General features: G+C 42.5%; 1 protein-coding gene across 1 annotated transcript in view; it reads left to right on the top strand.

Annotated features, from left to right (window-relative positions):
• The window catches only part of ITGA11 (integrin subunit alpha 11), an 86,894-nt gene that overhangs the window by 30,514 nt on the left and 29,373 nt on the right, over nucleotides 1–27,007 (top strand). Inside the window, exons 3-19 of the mRNA XM_087972965.1 lie at nucleotides 3,171–3,280; nucleotides 3,770–3,861; nucleotides 4,720–4,834; nucleotides 7,990–8,117; nucleotides 8,887–9,035; nucleotides 10,966–11,110; nucleotides 12,353–12,518; nucleotides 14,022–14,092; nucleotides 15,409–15,553; nucleotides 17,488–17,636; nucleotides 19,121–19,261; nucleotides 19,977–20,180; nucleotides 20,671–20,801; nucleotides 21,541–21,707; nucleotides 22,274–22,416; nucleotides 24,548–24,658; nucleotides 26,617–26,702. Coding sequence (XP_087829091.1) covers nucleotides 3,171–3,280; nucleotides 3,770–3,861; nucleotides 4,720–4,834; nucleotides 7,990–8,117; nucleotides 8,887–9,035; nucleotides 10,966–11,110; nucleotides 12,353–12,518; nucleotides 14,022–14,092; nucleotides 15,409–15,553; nucleotides 17,488–17,636; nucleotides 19,121–19,261; nucleotides 19,977–20,180; nucleotides 20,671–20,801; nucleotides 21,541–21,707; nucleotides 22,274–22,416; nucleotides 24,548–24,658; nucleotides 26,617–26,702 — 2,253 coding nt within the window. The remainder of the gene's footprint in view (nucleotides 1–3,170; nucleotides 3,281–3,769; nucleotides 3,862–4,719; nucleotides 4,835–7,989; nucleotides 8,118–8,886; nucleotides 9,036–10,965; nucleotides 11,111–12,352; nucleotides 12,519–14,021; nucleotides 14,093–15,408; nucleotides 15,554–17,487; nucleotides 17,637–19,120; nucleotides 19,262–19,976; nucleotides 20,181–20,670; nucleotides 20,802–21,540; nucleotides 21,708–22,273; nucleotides 22,417–24,547; nucleotides 24,659–26,616; nucleotides 26,703–27,007) is intronic.

Raw genomic sequence — 27,007 nt, 5'->3', positions numbered from 1 at the left:
TCTGTCTTGGGTGCCTCTTTTTGCTGCGGCTGCCCCTCAAGTACTGAAAGAATGCTATCCTGTGTTCCCTGACTCTTCTCTTCCTTAACTGGCTCATACCGAAGCAGTGATCCACCAGGACACCCTTCTCACAGGCACTAATGTTGAGCCAGGTACTTCCTGTTCTGTACCTGGGCACTCGGTTTTTCCTGCCTATGTGCAGGATCTCACTTTTCTCACCCCTGAACTGCATCTTGTTGGATAGAACCCAGTGTTCAAGTCTGCCAAGATCCTTCTTCAGTCTATCTTCCAAAGTGTTCGTAATTCCCTTCAGCTTGGTGCCATCCGCAAAGTGGATGAGCTCATCCTCTCATTTAAGAGTCATTTATGAAAAGGCTCCAAGATGTAGAGGAAACAAAAAGTCATATCAGTGAAGACAACAATATCCTGAAGTATCTTTCTTCCCCCCCCCCCCACCCTTAGGGAGTGCGGATTCTTTTCTCCCAAGTAGGTTGAATTTTAAATTGTTAATAATCTGTGGCCACTGAATTGCATGGAAACTTGGCAGCTGCAGAAATATTTTCCCAAATATTTTAATGGCAAATACTGAAATGAGTTGCTTCAGATGTCTCAATGGTATTTACTGTTCCAAGAAGTTTTTAGGAGGCATGGCAGCTGAACTATTAAAACATTTGGATTCACTCTTTGCAAAACCAAACCAATAATGTTGTGGGGAAAAAAATAAGAATGGCATTAAAGTTGACTTGTGTTAAAATTTTCTAGAAGAGGGACAATGTCAATTTTTTTTTAAAGAAGTCTTGTGGCACTTTAAATACTAACAAACCTATGGGACATAAAGTTTGGTGAAATATAAGACTTTACTTTGATGGCAAGACTTGAAATACCTGATTGTAAATGTATTAACAGCGGCTAGGATTGTATTTGCTAAAAACTGAAAAAATGAGAAAATACCATCACAGGAGGAAATCATTAAGAAAATATTGGAATGTGCTGAAATGAGTAGATTGACATTTGAAATTAGAGAACAAGAGGATAAACAATTTTATAAAATTTGGGATCTTTTCTATCAATGGTTAGACAACAAAGTACAGTAATGAAATATGTAGATTTTTAGAAAATAATAAATATATAAAGATGTACTTTTTTCTTATTATAGCTACAAAATGATTTTAGGATAGATTTAGGATGATAGTATGAACTGTTATAAAATAAATTAAGTAAATTATGGTTATCTTGTAAAATATGAATGAATAAAAGTATAGTCAAATGATTGATTAATAATGATACTAAGGTATTTAATTTTTGATTGACAATATGAGATTATATGTAATGTAATTGTAATTGAAGACTACGAAATGGAAGCACAAAACAATTTGTAAACCAACCGGCACACTGTATGTACACCTATGGAAGATAGCTTGATGTTTTTATGTTTTGTTTGTTTATGTTTGTTTTTAAAAACCAATAAAATAAAAATAAAAAAAAGGAATCAGAGGTACCATCCCGAGGCAAGAACCAATGGTTGAAAGATCCAAGGGCACAAGTGTGAGAACGGAATGCAAATGCCCACCAAAGAGGCACCAAACTTTAGAACTGTTACCAAAACATCTACTTTGAATACCATTGGACATTAACAAAATGACCAAGCGGGGAGGGCATGGGAGAAGGGAAAAATCACTGGGTTTATACAGGAATATCAAGATCTGGCTTGCTTACACGGTAACCACTTGGCTTTAGTAAAAGCATCCCTTTCACTACAATGGAGTTGAGGGTCTTTCTTTCCTAAATGCCCAAGCTGGCACAGCCCTAACGCTATTTGATTAAATGCATAGAATAGTATCCTGAATCTGGAATCTTTATATATGCATTTATGGGGCTCTTCCAGACAATCAGTATTTCCGCCTCCAAGATCCCTGTTTGTGAATCAAACTGACTTTGCCAGACTGGGAAAGAGATCCATTTCCAACGTGAGATGACTTCCTCTACATGTTTCCAGGATACTTCGGAATTCGAAAGACAAAACTGAAGCTCAAGTAGACCTGATCTAAAAGACCCTACGGTATACAGCTTCAGAGCCTTCCACATGCAATTCTTCCAACATGGTGGGCTTCTGATGGTCTTAGATGTGGAGCCGAGCAACCAATTAACTTCAGAAGTTAATCAGGTCAGCTGGTGCTCCAGAGGAATTAGCTGCAGTTCTCTGTACTTCAGGTTAGGTGGTTTCCCACATTCACAAACCTTCACTTTCTGCTTCTGGGCTCTTGGTGTCACTGCTGGCAGCTCCTGAGGGCTTGGGGGGTAGGGCAAAACTAATGGTCATGTAGAAAGGGGGCAGAGAACAAATTTAACTTACAAAAATAGCACCAAGTGTTATAATTTACTTTCTACTGCAATCTTTCTTCCGTTAAAACCAGCCAGCATGAAATCAGAGTTTTATTCCTGCCAGCCTTTGATTTGGATGATTTGAACAATATTTTTGCTCCAAAAGGAATGAGTCTTTGTTTAGATTTCTTTCTGGTGCCCGACTGTTTTGGGGAGCTGCTAAAGTCAGACCAGCTTGTTCATTGGACATGCTTGAGTGCCGAGAAGCCATCTCCTCTGCATCTCTGCTGGCAAATATTTCCCAACCAGCAGCCTCAATCAGCCCAGAAGATCCTGGCGAGCACATAAGGGCATCCAGACCCCAGGTCAAGAAGGGGACAAGATGTAGTAGCTCTTTCATGTTGCGGCTTTTTCTGTTTTGTTCTAGCACAGGAATAGGCAATCTTTGGGTAGCTGAATGCAGAGGTTAACATTTTCTTTGGAGGCCACAGGGAGGGTGCAAGGACGAAGAAAAAAGTCAGGGTCATGAAAGGATAGGGGTTTTTTTCCTTTCCTTTTTAAACTGTGTAAAGGCTACCTTCAGGCTCAAACAACACTTTTTTATGCTTCTGCTCCCCAAAGGGTGAGAAATAGCACACCACTTTTCTATACCACTAACCTTGCAGGGGGCTAAGAAGACAAATAATGGTTTGCATCAAGAAACACCTCACCGGAGCAAAGGACAGCCTCCTTGCATGGACAGAACAAACCATATCTAAGGATTTAGTGGAGACAGAATTTCTCAGCTGTTGTCCTGAATTAATATTGCCTAAAGGCCAGATATGTACCGATTTTGTTTTCTTTTCCAGGCTAGTGGTAGGAGCTCCCTATGAGATCAATGGGCCCCAAAAAACGGGAGATGTCTACAAGTGTTCAGTGAACGGCAAGACCAACAGCACCTGTTCCAAGCTCAATCTAGGTAAAGCTATGGAATGGAAGGGCTGAGCTTATTGTCTCTGGGTATTGCTCTGAAAGTGTTAGAAGCCACACAGAGGAAGGTTTACATTGACATGCAAAACTCAAGTCACCTCAAGGTAGATGTTGTCTATTATCTATGATTAAAAGTTGGTGAGCTGAACATAGTGAAGTATGTTCACCTCACCAACTTTTTGAGCAGAACATGTAAGCCAGAAGGAGAAAGCTATCCAGGACAGGTTAATGTTAACCCACCATGTATTACTGAAATACGGTTCCCAGTATTTTAGCTGAGACTGGACCTGTAGGCCCAAGAGTTTTTGGAACAGACGGCGCCTAGTCAATTAGATGTAGGGTCAATGGGGGAGAAAGGGTGACAGTTGTCAAGGAGAAAAGATGACGATAGTGGTGATGAGGAGACACCAGGCTCTCTCTTCAAGGGCTGTGACGTTTCTCCCACCGCATGTCTTGACTGTGACACTTTTTTCCCAAGGAAGAGTAACTCTTTCCAATGTGTCGGAACGAAAGGATAACATGCGCCTGGGTCTCAGCTTAACTACCAACCCCAAAGACAACAGCTTTTTGGTAAGAAATTATGTGTGAATAATTTACAAACACTCTTTTTGCTGGGATTATCTTCAGGGGTTTCTGACCTGGAACCCACCATTCAGTCTCCTATAAGGTAGCTGCCTCCAACGGCAGTTTCTGGGTTTCATGCAAATCCGAAAATTAACAGGATAAAATATTTGGAAGGAACCTTGAAGATCTTCTAGTCCAACCCTTTTTGCTCCAGCAGAATATACCATTTCAGGCAAGTGGAGCACCCACAACAGGCAAGGCATCCCAGTGGTTAATTGTTCTCCTTGTCAGGCAATGTCTTCTTAGTTCTAGGTTGCTTCTCTCTCTCCTTGCTTCGTTTCCATCCGTTGTTTCTTGTCCTGCCTTCGGGTGCTTTGGAAAATTGGTTGACCCCTCTTTTTTGCGGCATCCCCTCAAATATTGAAACACTGCTATCATGTCACGCCTGGTCCTTCTTTACACTAGACCGGAAATACCCCAATTCTTGTGATTATTATTCTGTATGATTAGAAGACAGGTTGCTAAAACTTACCATGTCCTAGAGCAGAGGTCTCCAACCTTGGCAACTTTAAGACTTGTGGACTTCAACTCCCAGAATTCTCCAGCCAGGTCTGCAGAGCTGGCTGGAGAATTCTGGGAGTTGAAGTCCACAAGTCTTAAAGTTGCCAAGGTTGGAGACCTCTGTCCTAGAGAGCTCCCTTCCTGGGCAGAGATTCTGTTTCTTATAGCTGACTTTGATTTCCTTTCACCTTGACAAACATCTACTGCTCATGGGGAAATGCCCCCAACTTCCACAGAAATTATCCAGGCCACTGAAAGAAAACGTGTCCTAATATGTCGTTGTTTTCTTCCTTTCTGACACAGGCTTGCAGCCCTCTGTGGTCTCATGAGTGCGGAAGTTCCTACTACACCACAGGCATGTGCTCCAGAGTGAACTCCAACTTCAGATACTCCAAGTCAGTGGCTCCAGCTCTCCAGAGTAGGAAGATCAGCCTATTACGTTTTCTCTCTCCCCCACCTCTCCTCCGCTTCCTTCTTCCCTCTCTCGCTCTCCGCCTGGGGATTTAGAATCACCATCTTAGGGGAAACAAATCCGCCTGTTCTTGCAAAGAAGCCTGTCCAATGGGGATTTTGTGCTGACAGTGGTTAATAGGCAGCAGTGGGGTGGGGGCAACCACCCTCCTCCCAGACAGCCAGGAGGCTTGTGTTTGATCCCTGTTTTCCGGCGAAGAAGCAAAGTGAAGAAAACAAATGGTCAGGAGACCGTTCTTGGCAATGCCCTGCGGAGAACTTTACCAACCCTGACTCAATCCGAGGAAAGAAAAATGTGTGTGATGTCCTTGCACTTAATCACTGTACAAATGGGATTTATGGGGATATTTTGCCTTTTGGGTCACATCTCTGCAGAGGTCTGCAGACTCCCTGGCTCCACGCTCTTCCATTCAATCCCAGGAAAAAAACATTTGGAAGTTCCTCAAGGGCCTATTTTATTTTTTTAATCAAAGTTCTACACTAATCTCTTAATCTACACTAATCTTATTCCTAGAAAATAGGTGCAGAATTCCTCCTACCTCTTGGAAAATTCAGAGAAACGTTCCACCTATTTATTTCTAGGCCCACACATTGGTTGGAGAATTTCAAAGGGTTAATTCTTGATCAGAAACCGCAGTGCCCTCAAAAACTACAATTTTTTTTCCTGTCCCTCTTTCACTGTTTGGGGCAGATTAACCATTAAGCAAAACGATCACATGCTCCCTCTCAGAGCAAGAGAGGGAAGTGGGATGCTACAGAATTTCTCCCCCTAGCTATTATGCGCTTCATGCATTGCCATGTTTTCAGTACAAGAGCCCTGGTGGTGCATTGGTTAGAATGCAGCATTGCAAGCTAACTCTGCCCACTGCCAGGAATTCAATCCTGACCCGCTCAAGGTTGACTCTGCCTGCCATTGTTCCATGGTCAGTAAAATGAGGAGCCAGATTGTTGCAGGCAATAGGCTGGCATTTGTAAATGACTCAGAGAGTGCCGAGAAGCACAACGGAGCGGTATATAAGTTTAAGCGCTATTCCTATTGTTACTTATTCTTAATGTCTTGTCAGTTATTCAAGGAGGATACTATTGCTCAGCTATGTGTGGAGTATCATCGAATAAGAGACTGGAAGGGACCTTGTAGGTCTTTTAATGCAACCCCCCTGATGGAGCAGGACACCCTATACCATTCTGGACAAATGGTCACTAGTCTCTTCTTGGAAACTGCCAGGGAACCCACAACCTGGATAGGCAAACCTATTGATTAATTATTCTAATTCTTAATTCTCAGACTCCTTAATTCTCACTTTAATAATATTCATCCGTTATTTCTTGTCTTGCTCTCAGGTGTTTTGGAGAATAGGTTGACCCCGTCTTCTCTGTAACAACCTCCCATTTGCTGGAAGACTGCTACCATGTCACCCTTAGTTCTTCTCTAGACTTGAGATACCTTTTGATAGGTTGGTCTGTTTTTCCCTTTTGTGTAAAGATACATGCAAAGAATTAATTTAGCACTTCTGCTTTCCCCTGCAGTCCATTACCTCTTTGCCATCTTCCGTTTAGTGGACCGATCGTTTCCTTGGCTTTTTTGTTGCTTTTTACATATTGAAAGAAACTGTTTTTACTGAGGGGTCTGGAGGCTAAACCATATGACAAGCAGTTGTAAGAACTAGGTATATCTAGTCTAATGAGAAGGACTATGGTTGACATGATAGCATATCATCATCTTCCAATATTTTTTTTAAAAAATATTTTTATTGTACATTTTTTGTTATTATACATCACATTTCCAGTTTTGCAATGGCATTTCCAGTTTTGTACTGGCTATGTCATCCTTTTTAAATATACATTGTAGTATACACCCTGGTTATAACTATTCTCTTAGTCATAGAGTATAGTCTCTTTTAAATACATAGTGTTGTACGTCATAATTATAACTATTATTTTCATAGTTCAGAGGTGGTATTCAGCTGGTTCTGACCAGTTCTGGAGAATTGGTAGTGGAAATTTTGAGTAGTTCGGAGACCCGGCAAATCCCACCTCTGACTGGAGATTTTACAGTATCTTTCCCTTGCCATGCCCACCAAGCCACACTCACAGAACCGGTAGTAAAGAAAATTGAATCCCACCATTGTCATAGTTGTACCTTGACACATCATCTTCCAATATTTGATTGGCTGTCACAGAGACGAGGGGATCAACCTATTCTCCAAATGACCTGGGAGCAAGAGAAGAAGTAATGGGTGGAAGATTATTAAAAGGAGACCCAACCTAAAATTAAGGAGAAATTTCCTCACAGTGGGAACAATTAATCAATGGAATGGCTTGCTTTCAGAAGTTTTAGGTACTTCTCACTGGAGTTTTTTAAGAAGAGATCGGACAACCATTTTTCTGAAATGGTATAGGGTCTTCTGCTGGAGCAGAGGATTGAACTAGATAGAAGACCTCCAAGGTCCCTTCTAACCCTGTTATTCTGTGTTCTATGTTCTATTATTTTTGGCATTTGTTGCAAGTCATTGTCTCATTCTGAGACAATGAGTTCTAATCCCACCTTAGCCATGAAAGCCACATCAATGGTGTGTATTCTTAAGCCTCGGAGCTATATCTAGCCGCTAAAAGGCTTTGCATACAACCTCCAACACACTTCCAAAAACTGTCACCTCAATGTAAACATGAGGAACAGTCATTTAATTGTATGTAATCATTGTGAAATAAATTTATTTAAATTTACATTTAGATAAAGCCTTTTTATTTTTTGCATGGACCATCACAGCCCCTAAAGATTGTAGCATGGTCCTTGGATCTGGAAAAGTTGCTTAGCTCTGTTGGAGACCTGGAAAGAAGCGCTATCCAATTCAAGAGGACTTTGAGTGGTCAGACACAGAACTGTGATGTTAAATGTCTGGTATTGTTGTATTAATAATAACATAGAGCAGAAACACAATAGACCCAAGGAAAAAGTGGAGAGATGCGATTTCAGAGTAGAAGAAGGAACGGTTGGCATTTGCTCCAAGATTCCTTTGCTCCAAGGGGAAAGGAATTGGCAGCCTATTCCACTCCTTTTTGGTAGCCAATATCCCTTAATGATCTTTCTCCATCTGGTTGCAGAATGCCAGACATACATGGATATAATTATCGTACTGGATGGATCTAACAGCATCTACCCCTGGGCAGAAGTTCAAAATTTCCTGATAAGAATCTTGAAGAAATTTTACATTGGACCAGGCCAAATACAGGTGACAAAACATGCGTGCACTTCATTTCATAGATTTCTTTGGTTATATATGTCCCCCTTGCCCCTTTGCTTCAATAATAAATTTGCACTATTTATTTTTAAAAGCATAATTTATTTTTATTTATTTATTTTTAAAAGCATAATAATCTCTTTTATCTATTTATTTTTAAAAGCATAATAATCTCTCAGTACTCGCAGGCTCACATACAACTGGGTTTTGACTTGTGGTCATATTTTGGAGCAGAGATCACCAGTGTTGGCTGGACATTATAACCTTGATTCACTTCGCTGGAATGAGATTCAAATGACTTCAGCTCACTTTATTGGGAAATTACCAAGTCATAAGTAGTAGACTGGGCTGCATTTGGATTTGAAAGCAAAAGGTGCTCTGAAGCACCCAGTCATTGGCACCTGTCTGCAGCTCCTTAAAGTTGGTCTACTAGTTAAGGCACCAGGTTAGAAAGCGGGAGATGGAAAGTTCTTACCATGAAAGCCAGATGTTGGACTTTGGGCCAATCCTTCTCTTTCAGACCAACTCATCCCACAGGGTTGTTGTTGTGGGGATAGTAGGAGGAAGGAAGTGTGTTGGATGTGTTTGCCGCCTTGAGTTGTTTGTCACAGTTTTAAAGTTTTAAAAAAGGTTTAAAGTTATACAAGACAAACAGACAGACAAGAAAAGTGTTCAGAAGTAGGATTTTCTTGTAATATATTCTGTAGGCTCGTTCACGAAATAAGCTTCTCACCCCAATAATTTGCAATGTTTTCACAAGGTTGGAGTTGTCCAGTATGGAGAGGATGCTGTCCATGAATTTCACCTGAACGATTATAGGTCTGTAAAGGATGTGGTAGAAGCTGCTAAACACATCGAGCAGAGAGGGGGTACTGAAACCCGAACAGCCTTTGGAATAGAGTTTGCCCGGTAAGCTTACTTTCCAGGGTCTGTTCAGATGTGTTCTTAGGCAGGCATGAGAATTGGGCAGCGACGGAGCTTAGCAGTTTATCCCAGGTGTGGTAGATCATGGATGCATTCTGATCCGAACACATCATAAGCAGACAGCAAAAACAACCATGCACATTATCTCCAAAATCCTAAGGCAGTGAGGTAACTCTAAGCAAAGTAAACATTATAGACAATACCAATATGCACTATAATTTAGAGGACACTGAATTAATTTTGCTACTGAGAAATACTAAGACAAGGCAGCAATTAGAATAAGATTAAAGAATATGCAGCCCAGAAGGCTTATGCCCCAAAAGCAATTTTAAAAAGAGAGTATCTCTGAGTTTATCTAGTATGAATTTCTTTCTTTCCCTACTTAACATATTGTGGAAATGAAAACATATTTTTTTTCTCTGGAAATTATGGAGCATTCTAATTGCAAGGGGTTGCAACCAAAGAACAATAATAATTCTGTTCTTCACTCGATAATCTATACCTGTGATGGCGAACCTATGGCGCGCGTGCCACAGGTGGCACGCAGAGCCATTTGTCCCAGCACATGAGCTGCAGGCAAACTTACCTCACTGTGCTTGCACGTGCCTCACAGTTGATTTTCGGCAGGTTTGAGGCCTTTTTTGGCCTCCCAAAGGCTTGAGGAAGGCTTCCGCAGGCTTTGCAGGTTGAAAACTAGCCCCGTTTCATCACTTCCGGTTTTTCCGAAAATACCAGAAGTGATGAAACAGGGCTAGTTTTCGGCCTGCAAAGCCTGCAGAAACCTGCAGAAGCCTTCCTGAAGCCTTTGGGAGGCCGAAAAAGGCCTCAAACCTGCTGAAATCAGCTGTGAGGTGCTGTGCAGGTAAGGAGGTGGCGAGAGGTGGGTGGGTGGTTGGGGATTGCGCGTGCATGCGTAGGGGGAGTGGAAGTGCACGCATTGCATTCTGGGTGCTGGCACACGAGTGCGAGCATGCAAGCGCATGCATAATTTTTGGCACAGGAGCCCAAAAAGGTTAGCCACCACTTAATCTATACTTTGTTACATTTCATGACTTTTGGCCAAAGCAGGTTCCTTTGTGGTCTTTATGGTGCAAATTCTCAATGCCCCCATATTGCAAGAACCAAGAAAGTGGCATCTCCATGGTGATTCTAAGTCATTCAGGTCATAGTTGTTCCAACGGTGCTTTTTTTAAAAGACAACTGGACTTTTTCTGTTTTTCCTTGAAGACATTTTCGCTACTCATCGAAGAAGCTTCTTCAGTTCTGTCCACTTCAGTCAGAACTGAAGAAACTTCTTGGATGAGAAACAAATCATCTTCAAGGAAAAAACCCAAGAAAGTCCAGTTGCCTTTTGAAAAAGCACCTTTAGGACAAGAGAGTGACAGACTGCTCTTACAGGCACGTTCCCCATTCCTCTCTTTTTGTCCCAGTCTTTGTTTTAGTTTGTGCTACAACCTCCCCAGAATTCAGGTAACCTTAAAAAATAGCAGATGAGTATAAAAAGAATATAACAAAGAAGTTTCTTTGTGTCAGATCACAAAACAACAAGAGATTGAGAATCTAATATAAACAGAACCTTGTATACACAAAGGGGCTTTATTATTGCTAAGTATTCTTTGGCTCTAAAGGAAATGAGCCAGGGGAATAGAAATCACTTTTAAAGTATTTTGTTGTAAAACGTCCCTTCCTGCTTTTGTAGAGCAATGACTCTTGGCTTTTATGTTACCTAATAGTGGGCTTTTCCCTCCCTGTTGCTGGTGCCCAGAGGAAGATGCACCTGCTTTCTAAATAAAGCCCAGGAAAATCACAGGGGCCATGGACCCAATGCACCGAGATCCTCCTTGGAAAATCGTCATGCTTCATTTGCAAAATGCCACATCTCTCACCAACTTCTCTGCGTCTCTTTTAATTTCAGCTCAGAAGCATTTCAGAAAGGAGGGCGGAAGGGTGCAAAGAAGGTTATGATTGTGATCACTGATGGAGAGTCTCACGACAGCCCAGATCTTGAGAAGGCCATTGAAGGCAGCGAAAAGGACAACGTCACCAGATATGCCGTTGCAGTAAGTCATTTATGGGGGCTGCACACTTTTTGCCCGGAACCTTCGGAGTTGTACTGAAATGGCTGTGAATTCAGAGTCCACCTGCTAGGAAAAGATTGAAGGACTCAGTTTTAAAATAGATTGCCAATTTCTGATGGATAACCCACATGACGTAAGTGGATCGGGTCCCGGCAGGGGTGGGACGCTACCGGTTCGGCCCGGTTCTATAGAACCTGTAGCTGCGAAGAGCCAGTCAGTACAGTCCTAGGCTGCACCAACAGACGGATAGTATCTATATCACACGAAGTGTTAATACTGCTCTAATCTGCACTGATAAGACCACACTTGGAATACTTCATCCAGTTTTGGTCACCACAATTTTAAAAAGATGTTGAGACTCTGGAAAGAATGCAGAGAAGAGCAACCAAGATGATTAGGGAACTGGAGGCTAAAACATATGAAGAATGATTGCAAGAACTGGGTATGTCTAGTTTAATGAAAATAAGTACTAGGGAGGACATAGCAGCGTTCCAATATTTAGGGGATGTCAACCTATTCTCCAAAGCACCTTAGGGCAGGACAAGAAGTAGCAGATGGAACCTTATCAAGCAAAGATCCAACCTATTATTATGGAGAAATTTCCGGTCAGTTAGAACAATTTAATCAGCGGAACAGCTTCCCTCCAGAAAGTGTGGATACTCCATCGCTGGAGGTTTTTAAGAAGCGGTTGGACAGCCCCTTGTCTGGAATCGTATAGTTTCTCCTGCCTGAGCAGGAGGTTGGAGTAGAAGACCCCCAAGATGCTTCCCATCTCAGTTATGCTGTTACTGTGTCTGGAACATTGAGCAATTCCAGTCACACTTGAGAAGGCTGTAACAGAGCTGGGAAAACAGAAATATAGAAAAGAAACATTTTCTTTTGAGAAAAGGGTGAATTTTTCCTCCACCTGTGCATTTGAAAACTAGCCTTGTAATTATTATTATTTTTGTAGCCTTTGAGCCTGGCGACTGTCCGGACATGTCCCTGCAGTTTTCTTGGCAAGATTTCAAAAATAATTTTCTATCCGCTGAGAGGAAATGACTGGCCCAAGGTCATACAGGATCACTCAGGGTTTGGTCTTTGTGCCCGAGGCAAGGCTAAAACGCCAAGTTTCCCAGTTTCTAGCCAAGTACCCTAATCACTACACCAAACTGGCTTTCTTGCAAATACTTCCACCATGACTGTAATGATCATGCTGAGATATCTTTTTGCTTGCCACTCCAGGTCCTTGGTTATTACAACAGAAGAGGGATCAACCCTGCAGCCTTTTTGAAAGAAATCAAATATATAGCGAGTGACCCGGATGAAAAACATTTCTTTAATGTCAGTGATGAGGCTGCCCTTAAAGATATTGTGGATGCTCTTGGGGAGAGGATTTTCAGCTTAGAAGGTGAGCAACTTCTGAGGGATTGCAAGGACGATGTAGGAGGCTCACTTCTCCATCCTACAACATGAGAAACTTTGAATATGGTGCACAGGAGTTTGGTATGAAGTTCCATGGGGGAATCTGCAACTCACATTTCAGTATTCGCACACACATGCCTTCAGCCTTGGCTCCTAAAGACTGCCTGGACAAGTGTTTATCTAAAGTCTTTTTCTGGGCAAGATTTCAGAAGTGGTGTGCCATTGCATGCTTTCTAGGGCTGAGAGAGAGAGCGACTGGCCCAGGGTCACCCAGCTGGCTTTGTGCCTAGGTAGGACCAGCCATCATGGCATCCTGGTTTCTAGCCTTGTTTATCCCTTAAACCAAACTGTCTGTATTCTGAATTAATTTGGAAATGTTTATGGTGACTGCATTTGTTAGTCCCCCTCAGCCAGAGAGATGCTTTAAGCTTTTGCCTCTTGGGCTCTGTGCGAAGGAAGAAAAGTCTAACTTTGTAACTCCTGTTTCCTGGCTACATGAGGACCTAGAGATAGCAGTAGGGTGTGACTTCCATGGATGTAGGAAGGAGAATCTTTGGCTCTGGCTTTTCTCACTGCATTATCGAAGCAAAGTTGTTTTTAAACAGTATTTTTGAAGTTTCCTGAATTTTGAGCAGGCTACTAGACCTCAATCATGTGCAAAGTACAAAAATACTTTCTTTTTGTTACAGTTCAACCCTATTTCTGCAGTTTTTAAAGTGCTTGCAGTGACAGAGTTAATTATGACAAGTCACCCTCAATAGAACTCTAAATGCTTTGGACAGGGGTCCCCAACCGTGGCAGCTTTAAGACTTGTGGACTTCAAGCATAGCTGGCGGAGAAATTCTGAGAGTTGAAGTCCACAAGTCTTAAAGTTGCCAAGTTTGGAGACCTCTGGATTTGGAGATTCCTTAAACGGCAGGAATCTGTTATAAGTAAGGTACTCATCTCTGTGATTTATTTCTGAATGTGGATGCTAAGTCAAAAACTGCCAAGAACTCTAATCTGCACTCAAATTTCTTGCATATGTTTATGTCCGTGCTTTTCAATCTTGGCAAGGTGAAGATGTCTGACTTCAGCTCCCAGAATTCCCCAGCCAGCAAGTCCAGACATCTTCACCCTGCCACGATTGAGAAATACTGGTTTATGTCCTCATCGTTTCTGCTGTGGACATTAGCCTATCACTGGGATGAATGATGGGGTCGCAGAAGGGCTAATTTCACATGCAACGCAGCATTTTTATGCCTGAACCGATAGCCAAAGTGGGACAAGGTAATTTACATGCCATTTATTCCAACTTTTCAGCTTTAGACTTTTAAACAGATGGATAGGATTTTCTCTGCTTTTATTTTCTGGGCTCATGCTCACAAATCTTCCTATTGGCCTTTGTAATATTTATATCGAATTTCATCACACAACTGTAATGGCAGGTAATAAACCTATTTTTCTTTCTTTCATATTTTTTTTTAAATATCTCCTTTTGGTGTTTTAGGCACCAACAAAAATGAAATATCCTTCGGCCTGGAAATGTCCCAGACTGGATTTTCATCCCATATTGTGGAAGTAAGTGAATAACTGACTTTTTTTTTTTCATTTTATCTCATGATACATGTGACTTTGGCATGCAATAGATATAACTGAGCCTGAAAAGCTCTTGGTTTGTGATATATGGATCCAACAAAAGTTTGCATCAGGTGGAAGGTACCTGGACTTCTCTGTCTATGATAAGCTGGAAGCACAAAAATTTAAGCTGCGCTCTGGTTTCAGACAGCTGCTACTTAATGCAATGGGGGTCCAAAAAGCCTCCAAGTAGATCGGCAGAAAACCTGAACTATTTTTTTACTGTGCTCTTCATGGAAAACAAAATCTAAGAAGTGGTCAGTTCATTTATTTCTTGCACATGTTTTGACAAAAATTAAGAGCAAAACATTCTTTGAACAATAATTAAAAGAACTATCCCTGTATTTTGTAGCCCTGGAGAATATAACAATTTAACAAATTGCTGAGGGTGGCTAGGATCCTGGGGACATAGGGAGCTGCCTATTGCCAAATCAATAGAATAGAATAGAATAGAATAGAATAGAATAGAATAGAATAGAATAGAATAGAATAGAATAGAATAGAATAGAATAGAATAGAATTCTTTATTGGCCAAATGTGGTTGGACACACAAGGCATTTGTCTTGGTGTAAATACTCTTAGTATACATAAAAGAAAAGATACATTTGTCAAGAATCATCCGGTCCAACACTTAATGATAGTCATAGGGAACAATAAGCCATCAAATCCTACTAGGAAACAATCAATATAAATCGCAAGGATACAAGCTACAAAGTTATAGTCATACAGTCCCAAGTGGGAGGGGATGGGTGATAAGGAGTGATGAGAAGATTAATAGTAATAGTAATGCAGACTTTGTAAATAGTTGGACAGTGTCGAGGGAATTATTGGTTTAGCAGAGTGTCTAGTTGTTCTGGTGTGCAGTGCCCTATAGCGTCATTTTGAGGGAAGGAGTTGACACAGTTTATGTCCAGGATGTGAGGGGTCTGTAGATATTTTCACAGCCCCCTTTTTGACCCATGCAGTATACAGGTCCTCGATGGAAGGCAGGTTGGTAGCCATTGTTTTTTTCTGCAGTCCTAATTACTCTCTGAAGTCTGCGTCTGTCCTGTTGGGTTGCAGAACCAAACCAGACAGTGATAGAGGTGCAGATGAAAGACTGAAGTCCAGTCTTGTCCAGTCTCTCGATAAGAACATACAGGAACCCTGCAAGGTTTCGGGCAGACATTTTCCAGCCTTCTTGAATGCAGCAATGAATAATGGACCCGCACCTTCCACTTTCATTATCCCTTGGCTTTTTTTGACAATTCCATGAATAGGATGGCATTCTGCTTGGAGCCGTTGGTGCCTATGACTGGAATGGGGCCGTGCTCAAGGAGACCAGCAGTGGCAAAGTGGTTCCTCACCGAGAATCCTACCTGGAAGAGTTTCCAGATGAACTGAAAAATCACGGGGCCTATCTTGGTAAGAACAACGTGCACTGCGCACGCTTCTGGGTGGACATTAACCAAAGCTTAACCAAAGCTGCAATTCAGACATGAAATACTGGTTCCCAAATTATAACAGCCATAAAAATCACAATTAAACAATATTTCATATAATTGTATGTATTTAAAATATTAATTTAAATGGAGAAAGGTAGAAAGCTAGCCATTTGTTGCTGAATTCCAGATAAGAGAGAAGCGGGTGGGATCTAGAAAAGGAGCCCATTGGGATGCAGATAAGGAGAAGAAAAGCAGACGCGGAATGGCATGAAAACAGAGGAATTGTTGGTGCAGAATCAACAGGAGTCTGGAACGCCAACCCTTCTGGGAGGAACTCTGGATGGGGCAGGAATCTTCCAGAAGGGACAGCCCTCTGAATTGGGGGTCAGCCTGGAGTCACAGGTAGAGCTACATCAGAGGTGGGATTCAGCCGGTTCTGACCAGTTCTAGAGAACCGGTAGCGGAAATTTTGAGTAGTTCAGAGAACCGGCCAATCCCACCTGACTGGCACCGCCAACCCCATCTCTTCTCTGCCTCCCATTGAGTCCCAGCTGATCGTCTGGGTCTCCTTTGGTTGCTGCACAGGAGAACGGAGCTGGAAAGCAGGTTAGTGGGGTGGGCAGGGAAGGGGGATTTTGCAGTCACCTTCCCCTGCCACGCCCACCAAGCCATGCCATGCCCGCAGAATGCCACACCCACTAAGCCACACCCACAGCTGAACAGCTGGGTCTCCTTTGGTTGCCCTGCACAGGAGAATGGAGCTGGAAAGCAGGTGAGTGGGATGGGGAGGGAAGGGGGATTCTGCAGTATCCTTCCCCTGCCACACCTACCACACCACACCCACGGAACCGATAGTAAAAAATTTTGAATCCCACCATGAGCTCTATGGGCCATAGGACAACTGTGGCCAGGAACATTTTTGCTTTACTTGGGTCAGTGCAACTGGCAAGAGTGACAAAACACTTGTTACTCTTGTATACGTAGATGGCTGCACTATGATCTCTCTGTGGCCGGCTTTGAGGATTACTCAGAAGTTGCAGAAGTGGCAAGTGAGAGCCACGATAGATAGATAACGGTGCTGCAGGCTCTTCACCAGTCATCAGGCTTCTGGATGCATCTCTCAAGGGGCTGCTTTGAACCTAAATCGCCTGATCCAGCTTGGTGTCCAGGTACCTGCAGGCCTACTGCAAAGTGGTTCTACACATTCCGATAGGCTAGGAATACTGGGGTTGATACTCATGTGGTGCCAACCATCTGGAATAATCACTCCCTGGAGATATCAGAGGGCTCCCAACCTTTAAGAAGATGGTTACATGGATGGTCAGAAAAGCCTAGAGGGATCAAGACCTGGTCGTTGGGATGAAGAAGGAAACAGAGGACTTACGTTTTCATTATAAATGAAATGATTATTAATGAAGCCATTACAGATTATATGGTTGGCCATCATATTTTCGATAGCTATTTGTTTTAAGTGTAAATCTCCATGAGTCTTTAGACATGTGACAGGAGCACATTTCCAGGGCAGGGGGGTAAAAACCAAGATAATACATTCAAAGCCCCACTTCCTTTTGGCATATTGGATTTGCAGAAAAAGGGAGTAGGGCTTCAATTGCATGGTCACTGCTTCCATGTCAATATTTTAACAGTGGTAATCTAAAAACACAGTAAATTAAGAAGAGATTATATAAATGAATCAAACCCATAAAACAACTGTAAACGGAAGGCCACCCTGGATTGAAACTGTTTTGCAGGTTGTCAGAAAGTAAGAAAGGCTGTACAATATTGTAGAAAAGGACTCCAAGTGGGATTATGATAATGATGATCAGTTCTGGCCATGGAAATAGGCCACTGTAAGGGACTCCCGCTGCATGATCTCTCTTGTGTGTGTATATGTGTGTGTGTGTGTGTTTCTAGGCTACACTGTCACCTCCGTGGTGTCCACAAGACTCGAAAGGATTTACGTAGCAGGAGCCCCTCGATTCAACCACACGGGAAAAGTGATTGTTTTCACAATGCACACAAACCGAAGCCTCACCATCCACCAATCACTGACCGGAGAGCAGGTAACAGATATATTTCTGGGCATCGCTTTAGGACGCTATGTGACTGGCAAAGAAGGAGGCCGTGGCACGTGGCTGGATTAAAGCGAATAGATAATTAAGCAGAGTCCAGCAATGGTGCCCTTTGACAGGAGCAAAGCTCTCATGCCATAAAGAGGAATAAATGTGATATCCGATGAAAACTTCAAGCCAAACGTTTAAACTTTAATCATTCACAGAAAATGGTTTCTTTACCCCAGTGCGGATTGAAGTTGAATGCAGCAGATAAGAACAATTTATAAGATTGAAGAGTGTGGCCATTAAAGAATTAAGGTAGTCCTTGGCTTATGACCACAATTGAGCCCAAAATGTATGTTACTAAGCGGAAGATTTGGTAAGTGAACTTTGCCCCATTTTACAACTTTTCTTGCCAAGCGAATCACGACACTTGTGAAGCTAGTAACATGCTTGTTAAGTGACTTTGCTTGTCAGAAGGTTGCAAAAGGTGATCCCAGGACACCCCAGGATCACCATAAATACAAGTCAGTTGCCAAGTGTCTGAATACTGACCGCATGCCCATGGGGATGATAAACGGTCAAAGTCGCACAGTCACAAAGAACTGTTGTAAGTCAAGACCACTTGTAGAGGGAAAACCTCTGGTGGTCTGTAAGATAACAATAATTGTGGGGCAGCGCACCAACTGCACAGTCACTTTTTTAAATGAACTGTTGTAAGTCAAGGACTACTTGTAGCTAGAGGGGAAAACCTCTGTGGTGGCTCCTGCCCTTGGTCTGCTTAATTGATAACAATAACCTTATAATAATAACAGTAAAATTATTGCCTTCAAGTTGGTGTTTTCCCCACAGCAATTCCAAAATAAAACAGCACTGGGGATTCAGGACTGACTCTTCTGTTTTTCACTTCATCCTTTCAAAGCCATTTGTCTGTGGGTCTGATATAATTTCCTGAAGAAATGCCTGGACAGGTTATAAATTATAAGAAGAACTGTCTCCTTTCAGGAGCTGATTTTGAGTTTTTCTACTTCAAGCATGACTGTGGCCAAATGGAATGAATAAGCAATGTTGAATTGCCTATTATACAGACACATTTCTGTCTATAAAAGAATGCGAATCTTGGCATTCATCAAGAATCCACAGAATACTATTTGCTTGATGTAAATAGGCTTCAATTCTTTCAGACTGAGTTCATCGTTTTTTACCATGGACTTTCAGTAACAGAATCAATCAACGGAAAGCAACCGAGAATAGCAGTTAATACGATCCTTAATCTTCCAGGATCAAAGTGTTATTTCGCTCTCCGTCTCTCTGAAGTGTTATTCCAGAAGCAAAGTCTAGACAAGGAGATGATGGATGGTTTCCTCTGAGAAATGGCTCTCATTCCAGTAGTATCATTACAGATGCCATTAATTTTTCAGAAGCATATGCCAATGCAGAAATACACAGCTCTGTAGTCTTCGTTCTGTCTCTATTTTTCATATCCTTCTCAGATCGGTGCCTACTTTGGAAGTGAAATAAGTTCAGTTGATGTTGATGGGGATGGAATCACAGACATTCTGTTGGTTGGGGCTCCCATGTATTTCAGCGAAGGGAGAGAGAGAGGAAAGGTCTACATCTACAGCTTAAAAGAGGTAATTCTTCTTCCTGTGTTGACAAATGGGTATGTTCTTCAAGGAGAGGAAGAGCTCTTTTACATTTGTTTCCTTTGTCATATGACAGCTGATCATACCATTGACCAAGCAGGAGCAGTTGGTTTCCGATGATTAGTATATTCAACCAAAATATAGGAAGTTTTTGATTCTGAGTTCCTCCTTTCTGAAGACATTGAGATCAATCAAGAAGAATCGAGGGGAAACATTTAGAGTAATGAACAAAAATATAAGGAAGAACAAACACCAACCTTAAGAGAAATCTCTTTCTCAAACAGCAGAAGAAAAACCATTGTGTTTAATAAGGCTTCTCGCCATGGGACAATTCAATACTGTATTTTCATTCAGTTACTTTTATTATTGGTGACTACCTTTTCATTGAAATTATTGTAACTCTTTTGTTTCTGGATTATTTTATTATTAATGGCCATGGTTCAGTTGAAATTAATTTAACTTTTGCATTTGTTGAATTGTCCCATGGCAAGTTGGTTTGGTTGCGGTGAGTTGGCCATGGCGAGTTGGCTGTTGTCCCATTCTGAAGTGTGGCGTAAATTTCAATGCATTTTCTGCCTGGATTTCTCACTTTCTCCATCTCTTTTTTGAGGGGCAACAAATTTTCTGACAAATTGTATTCATGGTTCATTCTGTGCTGATACACAAATGTGGTTTTTTTTTTCCACCTTTTCTCTTCTTAAAGAACCAATTTGTCCCCAATGGAGCTCTGAAGGACTTGCCCGGCTATCAGAATTCCAGGTTTGGATCCTGCATTGCCTCTGTGCCTGACCTGAACCAGGATTCCTACAGCGATGTAGTTGTGGGAGCACCTCTGGAGGACGAGCACCAGGGAGCTCTGTATATCTTCCACGGTTATAGGGAAAATCTGATCCGGAGATATAAGCAGGTACAGATTCTCTGTAGGCCGTGAGACAAAGGCAGAGAAGGGGTGATGGTTGGGGTCTACATCAGCTTTTGGGCTTGAATGAAATCCCATTCATTTAATCCAATATATTTAACATTGTTAAGTTTCTGCATGTAATAATTTTGTTCTAGTGACGTATTATTCATTTTATTCATATCACTTTGGGGTGGGGATCCAGGGGGTTTGCCCAAGGGTTCACCCCTGCAGTATTGTTAGGAATGTGAGACTGGAAATATTAAATACAGGGAGATTAACTTAAATTGATGCCAATTTGCTTTTTGACATAGCCCCACCCAACTAGTTTTTCAAGGACAACCTTCTCTCATTCGTCTAGGGACTCTGGGAGCTGAACTCAACCAATAGGCCTTGTACACCGAGATATAGTTTGGGTGTGCACGCTTGTTAAAATACGTAATTTACTCTTGCACAGCTATGTTGAAAGAAAACTCTTTTTTCCCCCTTGTTCTACCAGAGAATTGCAGCTGTTGACCTTTCTCCCGGCTTTATGTATTTTGGGAGCAGCATCCATGGAAACCTGGATATGAATGAAGACAAGCTGGTGGATCTTGCTGTGGGCTCGCGTGGAAGTGCCGTCCTATTATGGTTGGTCATATCCAATATAAGACCGGTTCATTCAGAATGAAATGGGGCAGCAAGGAGGAAGGGAGCCAAACCCAACCAACACCCCGAGTTAGTAGATGTCCATCACTGTATGAGGAGTCTAGGCAGTGGTAGGATTCAATGGGTTTTTACTACCGGTTCTGTGGGCGTGGCTTGCTGGGCGTGGCAGGGGAGGGATAGTGTAAAATCTCTAGTCAAGGGTGGCATTTGCTGGTTCTCCGAACTACTCAAAATTTCCACTACCGGTTCTCCAGAACCGGTCAGAACCTGCTGAATTCACCACCTCTGAGTCTAGGGAATATGAGCGCAAGCACTGAGGTTTTAGATCCACGCCCCTCCTGGCTGGTGAAAGCTTCCGCCGTGGTGACATGCAGATGAGTTTTGGCAGTGATTAATGCTTCCCTGTGGGAGGCGGTGGTACCCTAGCATTTTAAGGATGCTGTGGTCCACCCTCTTCTCAAGAAGCCATCATTAGGCCCTACCGGATAATTTTCACCTTGTCTCATGTTACCCAGTGGTGTATTAACCATTAAGCAAACTAAGCCCACGCTTAGGGCACCAGTGAGCCTTAATCCGCCACTGATCTTGCCTTACTGCAGCGCACGGCTGTAGCAAGGCAGCCTTTCTCCCCTGTTGCATCCAAAGCTCTGAGCCCCTCCGCCCAGCAATGCATTTCTGGACTGGCTCAAGATACCAGCTGCCTCTCCCTCTTCCCTGTAAGGTCCCGCAGTGTGGTCCAAATCAATGCCAGCCTCCAGTTTGAGCCCTCCAAAATCAACATCTTCACCAAGGACTGCGTTCGGAATGGAAAAGAGGCCACCTGTCTGTCAGCCTTTCTTTGCTTCACTGCCGTTTTCCTCTCAGCTCATTTTCAGGCAGCTCACGTAGGTAAGTGGCAGGGGGCTGCCCTCCCTTGACAGGTGTTCTCCCCATTGGGTGGCTGTATTGCTTCCCCAGGGAGGGGGCTTTTATTCGGGACACAATCCTGTCCCAGATGCTCAGGGCAGGGAGCAGAGGGGTAAAAGAAACGCTTTAGGGGGAAAAAAGCCTGAAATTGTCTCCACAATCCAGTGATTACAAGGAAGCCCCTCTTAACCTCTTCCCATCACTGCAATTTAATCATCACTTGCTTGTTTAAACTAAGTTTCTTATTTAAGAAGTAAATTTATAAGACAATTGTGGCAGTCTTCGGAATCACGTCTAACGGTAGAGGAATGGGGCTGCAGAAGACATTAATGATGTCTTCACAGAGCACTGATGAGGTTACCTAGCCAGGTCGTGAAACGTCTACAAGAAAACAAGCAAGCTCAGAGAACCCCAAGGGCCCACCATTTCAACCCTGAACTACAAATATTCTCCTTTATTAATATGAGATTTGAACTAACTTGAGATTCGTTCTACATTAGTCCGCACTGAGGAATAAATTATTTAACCTCCATCTTCCTTTATTTCAGCCTTGAATTACAACCTCACCATTGATGAACGACGGTATTTCCCACGAGCTCACCTGGATGCAAATGGAGAGCGACTGGCCCACAAGGCAGCTGCCCTGCTTGCCGGCCAGGAACATTGCGACAGGATGGATTTTCATGTCTTGGTAGGGATTTTCTTGTTGGGTAACCGCATTCAATTTTTTTGTTTTTGTCTCTAAAGAGCATTTCTCAGGGATGTCTGTAGGCAGGAGGTGTTGGAGAAGTAGGCTTTGCATGGGGGTGGACATGGTGGCACAACTGAAGCTCTGCCCCTTTTGTACAGGTGTGCCAGTTTTGACTCCCTCATGTGTTAGATCAGGTAGATCGGTTCCCACAGAGACGCGAGACCAAAAGTGTACATTCAGCTCTTTATTTCAATGTTAAGACCTGTACAAGATCTTGGAGCCGCGGCAGCCCTTCATATAGGGATTGCTCGCGGCTCGCCGGCCAATGACAGGGCTTTGAATCTCCCGCGATCGGCTCAGCCAATCGCGGTTGATTCTTAGCGCGCCAATCACGGCCGTTCAGTTGACCAATCGGGTCGCGGTCCGTGTAGACCAATCAGTATTCAGTATTTGGAGTATGCTGATATAGAACCTCGTGGATGCTCCTGATTTCAATCCAGCTGTGTGAAATATTTCTTGCAAGTTCTTTCACAAAATAGCAATCGCACTTAGATATATATATATACTGGTTCACAATGCTTTACCACCCTCTCTAAGTGGTTTACAGAGTCAGCATATTGCCTCCAATAATCTGGGCCCCCATTTTACCAATCTCGGAAGGATGGAAGGTACAGTCAACTTTGAGCTGGTGAGACTCGAATTGCTGAACGGCTGTCAGTCGGCAGTCAGCAGAATAGATTGCAATACTGCAATCTAACCATGGCACCACCGTGGATATTAGTCAATTAAAATATCCACTGGCCATTGTACCTCCAGGCCTACATGCCAACTTGCAGAAAGAACAATTCCATTGGTTACTTGTCCTCACTGTTAGGAAATTAATCCTTAATTCTCAATTGCTTCTCTCCTTGATTAGTTTCTATCCATTGCTCCTCTCCTTCATTAGTTTACATCCACTGTTTCTTGTCTTGCTTTCTGGTGATTTGGAAAATAAATTGACCCCCTTCCTCATTGTGGCAGCCTCTCAAATACTGGAATCCTGCTAGCATGTCGTTCCCCACATGCCCTTCTTTTCTCTAGACTAGCCAAACCCAAATCCTATAACCGTTCTTGATGTTTTAGTCTCCAGGTCTTTAACCATCTTTGTTGCACTTCTCTGCATTCTTTCTAGAATCTTAACATCTTTTTTATATCATGGCAATAAAAAACTGGATTCAATATTCCAGGTGTGTCTTACTAAGGCTTTATAAAGCAGTAGTAATCCTGTATGATTTTGATTCTATGCCTCTGTTTATACAACCAAGGACTGCTTTGGCTGCTGCTCACTGCTGACTCATGTTTAAGTGATCGTCCACTAGGACTCCAAAGACCCTCTCACAGTTACTGTTTTTGAGTCAGGTTGACCTAATCTGTACTTGTACCTTTGGTTTTTCCTGCCCAGGTATAAGACTTTGCTTGTCTCCACATTAAATTTCATGTTGTTGGATAGGGCCCATTGTTCAAGTCTGTCAAGATCTTGTTGGATCCTGAGCTGGTCTTCTGGGCTGCTGGCTATTCCTGACATTTGATGATTTCCCTTTCTGTTCCTTCTTCTAAGTCATTTCTGAAGATATGGAAGAGTACTGGGCCTAAGAGAGAACCTTGTGGTACCCCACTGCTTACTTCTCTTCATGTAGATGTCGTACCGTTAACTGTACTTGTTGAGTACAGTTTGTCAGCCAGCTACAAATCCATTTGGTGGTGCTGCTGTCTATCCCACATTTTTCCAGCTTACTCTTTAAGTATTTAATGGTGTTCTTGGTTTGCATTTTTGAGTTTGATTGTAAATGCATTTTTGTTATTATTTTCCTATAAAGTCATATTTTTCAATGGTTATAGGAAAGCTTGATTGTTTGTACAATTACAAAATACCGGGCATAAAGGCAAAAGTAATAAAGAGTTTCGTAATTGGAATAGTACAAAATAAATGAATAAAGAAACAAAATAAAAATAAGACAAATGCTGCTCATTTGGACAGTTTATGGTGCAATGCACTGTGTAAACCCAAAAGTTAGTTCTCTAACCAGATTAAGTGTGTTGAGCACACTCATCAGACCAATAACTATGTTCCCTGTTCTTTTTATTCTTTCAGGATACGGCTGATTATGTGAAGCCAGTGACTTTCTCTGTCGATTATGCCCTAAAGAGTCCTGAGACTGGACCAGTGTTGGATGATGGTTGGCCAACTTCACTGAAAGTTGCTGTGCGTGACACCTTCTGATCCTGGAGTGAGGGTTAAAGAGGGTTAAATTTAGAAACCCTTGCAAGGAACGTTCGGCTTATTTATCGCTTTGGCTCTCTTTCCCCATCACCTAAAGCAGTGGAGGGATTCAAATTTTTTTACTACTGGTTCTGTGGGCGTGGCTTGGCGGGCGTGGCAGGGGAAGGATATTGTAAAATCTCCAGTCAGAGGTGGAATTTGCTGGTTCTCAGAACTACTCAAAATTTCCGCTACCGGTTCTCCAGAACTGGTCAGAACCTGCTGAATACCAGCCCTGACCCAAAGCCTCTTTCAGCACAGAATAAAGAACAGTCGTCTGAGATGAACCAGTCAGGAAGGGAAGATACCCAGGAATTGTAGAGTCAGAAAGAACAGAGAGCAGAGGATAAAGAGTCTTCTTGGTGGAGTATTTACAGTGTAGTTTAAAATCTGTGTGAAATTGATAAATAACAGAGCAACATGGACTCAATTTGGTTGAATGAAGCTGGAGACCCCTTGTTTCACATGTTTCTACATCTCATGGAGCAACACTATATCGTTCTAATATAAACAACCAAATCTGCAGAAAGTCTATGGCCCAATCTTGAAATCCAATCCACTTTAAAACATGACATACCTGTACCATTATAAATTTTTTGCAAGAATTTATGAATTCCTGAAGGAGGGTGCACCATTTGTTCTGGAATTTTTCTGGCTCTTCAATTCCAGCCCAAGAACAGACATCTAAAATGACTAAATGGTTTCCAGACCTCAGAAATTAGTTTCAGTAACCAATAGATATATGGGTATAGTACTCCATTCAAAATCCAAGAAAGACGCTCTTTGACTCCATTATTATAGAGAAAAGAGAACTTTTATTGGAAATCAAGTGGTAGTAGCATCATGGGAATTCTAGATCTGAGGATTTACGCATGAAAAACACATATACAAAGTGATGGCAACGTTCCCACCCACCATAGTTCAACTGGGCCATCCAATCGAAGATGTGTATAACGTCAGGTGGGGCATCTTCAGGTGGTGATGCAGACATCTGGCCGTTGACCTTGGCCTAGTTTGATAAAGAGCTGCAGTTACATAGTAAGCAAACAAGTAGGCATAAATAATAAAGTTTTCCCCAAGTTTTACATTCTCTAAAACCTCCAGCACATTTCCCACCCCCACAAAGCCCAATTATTTCACCCTCCCCCCCCCCATTACTATGGCAGCTGAAAGATGCGAGAGAAAGCAAAGGAGTCTTGAAGGCTGACAGATATAGGCATAGACATAGACCATACAGTATGCATGGTATTACAGTATATGTGTATGCCTACACACTCATACACACAAACACAAATCAACATGAGGCTGGGGTACACAGGATTAAAAAGCATAAGGATGCATAAAATATAATTTAAAAAGAAAAAAACGCATGCACACGCTGCTGTATCAAACCTGGCAGCATTATATGTTATACCACGGTCAGTAGTTGAAAGCAGAGAACTGTGGAATTGCACTGTTTGTCCTGGAGATTTGTAAGGTAACGGTGAGATGAGGCTGGTAGGAATTATAGTACAGGCAGTGGGAACTCTGTGCATCCAGAATCACCAGGGCATTGTCTCTCTGGCTAATAATAGGTTGTTAGTCCCAAATGAAGACTGGATTTTGTTTTTCCTTGAACATGTTTTGCTTTTCATCCAAGGAGCTTCTTCGGTTCTTCTTTGGCGAAAAGCAAAACATCTCCAAGGAAAAACAATAAGTCCAGCTGCCTTTTGAAAAAGCACCTTTGGGGCAACCATGACCTGGATGACGGAGAATCTCCACAGACAAATGAGTTGCTAGGATTTCTGCTTTGTCTTAGCGAGGGGACAGCATTTCCCAGTCTTTCCTTGAGTCGTGCATAACTTCGAGCATTGAGGGTGCCCACATCTTAAACCATCCAACCCTTCTCCTCTGCCCAATAGGTCCCGTTCTGGAATGGATGCAACGAAGATGAGCACTGCATCCCTAATTTGGTTCTGGATGCTAAAACAGACGTCCCAACTGCCATGTGAGTAGATCTTCTGAAGTGAGTCTAAAGTTAGAGGGATCTGGGAAACCAGATTGCACAGTTCATTTTGGAGAGCTTTGTGGAAGGGAAGTAACCTGAGCAGGTGAATCTCTTTCTTCCCCTTTGTCTTGAAAGGGCAGGATCATTCTCCGTGAAGGTCACATCTTCACTCAGGCTGCTGGCCAGCACCGTTGTACTCTCAGCTGCCAATTGGCCTAACTGCCCCCACCCACCCACCCACCCACCCCATCTCTTGACTCCAGTCTATGTGTGCAAGGGATTGAACTCATGTGAATTTCCTTCAT

Source organism: Notechis scutatus, chromosome 11 (genome assembly GCF_049901735.1).
Source record: "Notechis scutatus isolate UNSWTSFEM ecotype Mainland chromosome 11, rNotScu1.2, whole genome shotgun sequence".
In the NCBI taxonomy this organism is placed as follows: Eukaryota; Metazoa; Chordata; class Lepidosauria; order Squamata; family Elapidae; genus Notechis; species Notechis scutatus.
The sequence above is the reverse complement of the archived record's forward strand: the minus strand, read 5'-3'. Positions and strand labels throughout refer to the sequence as shown.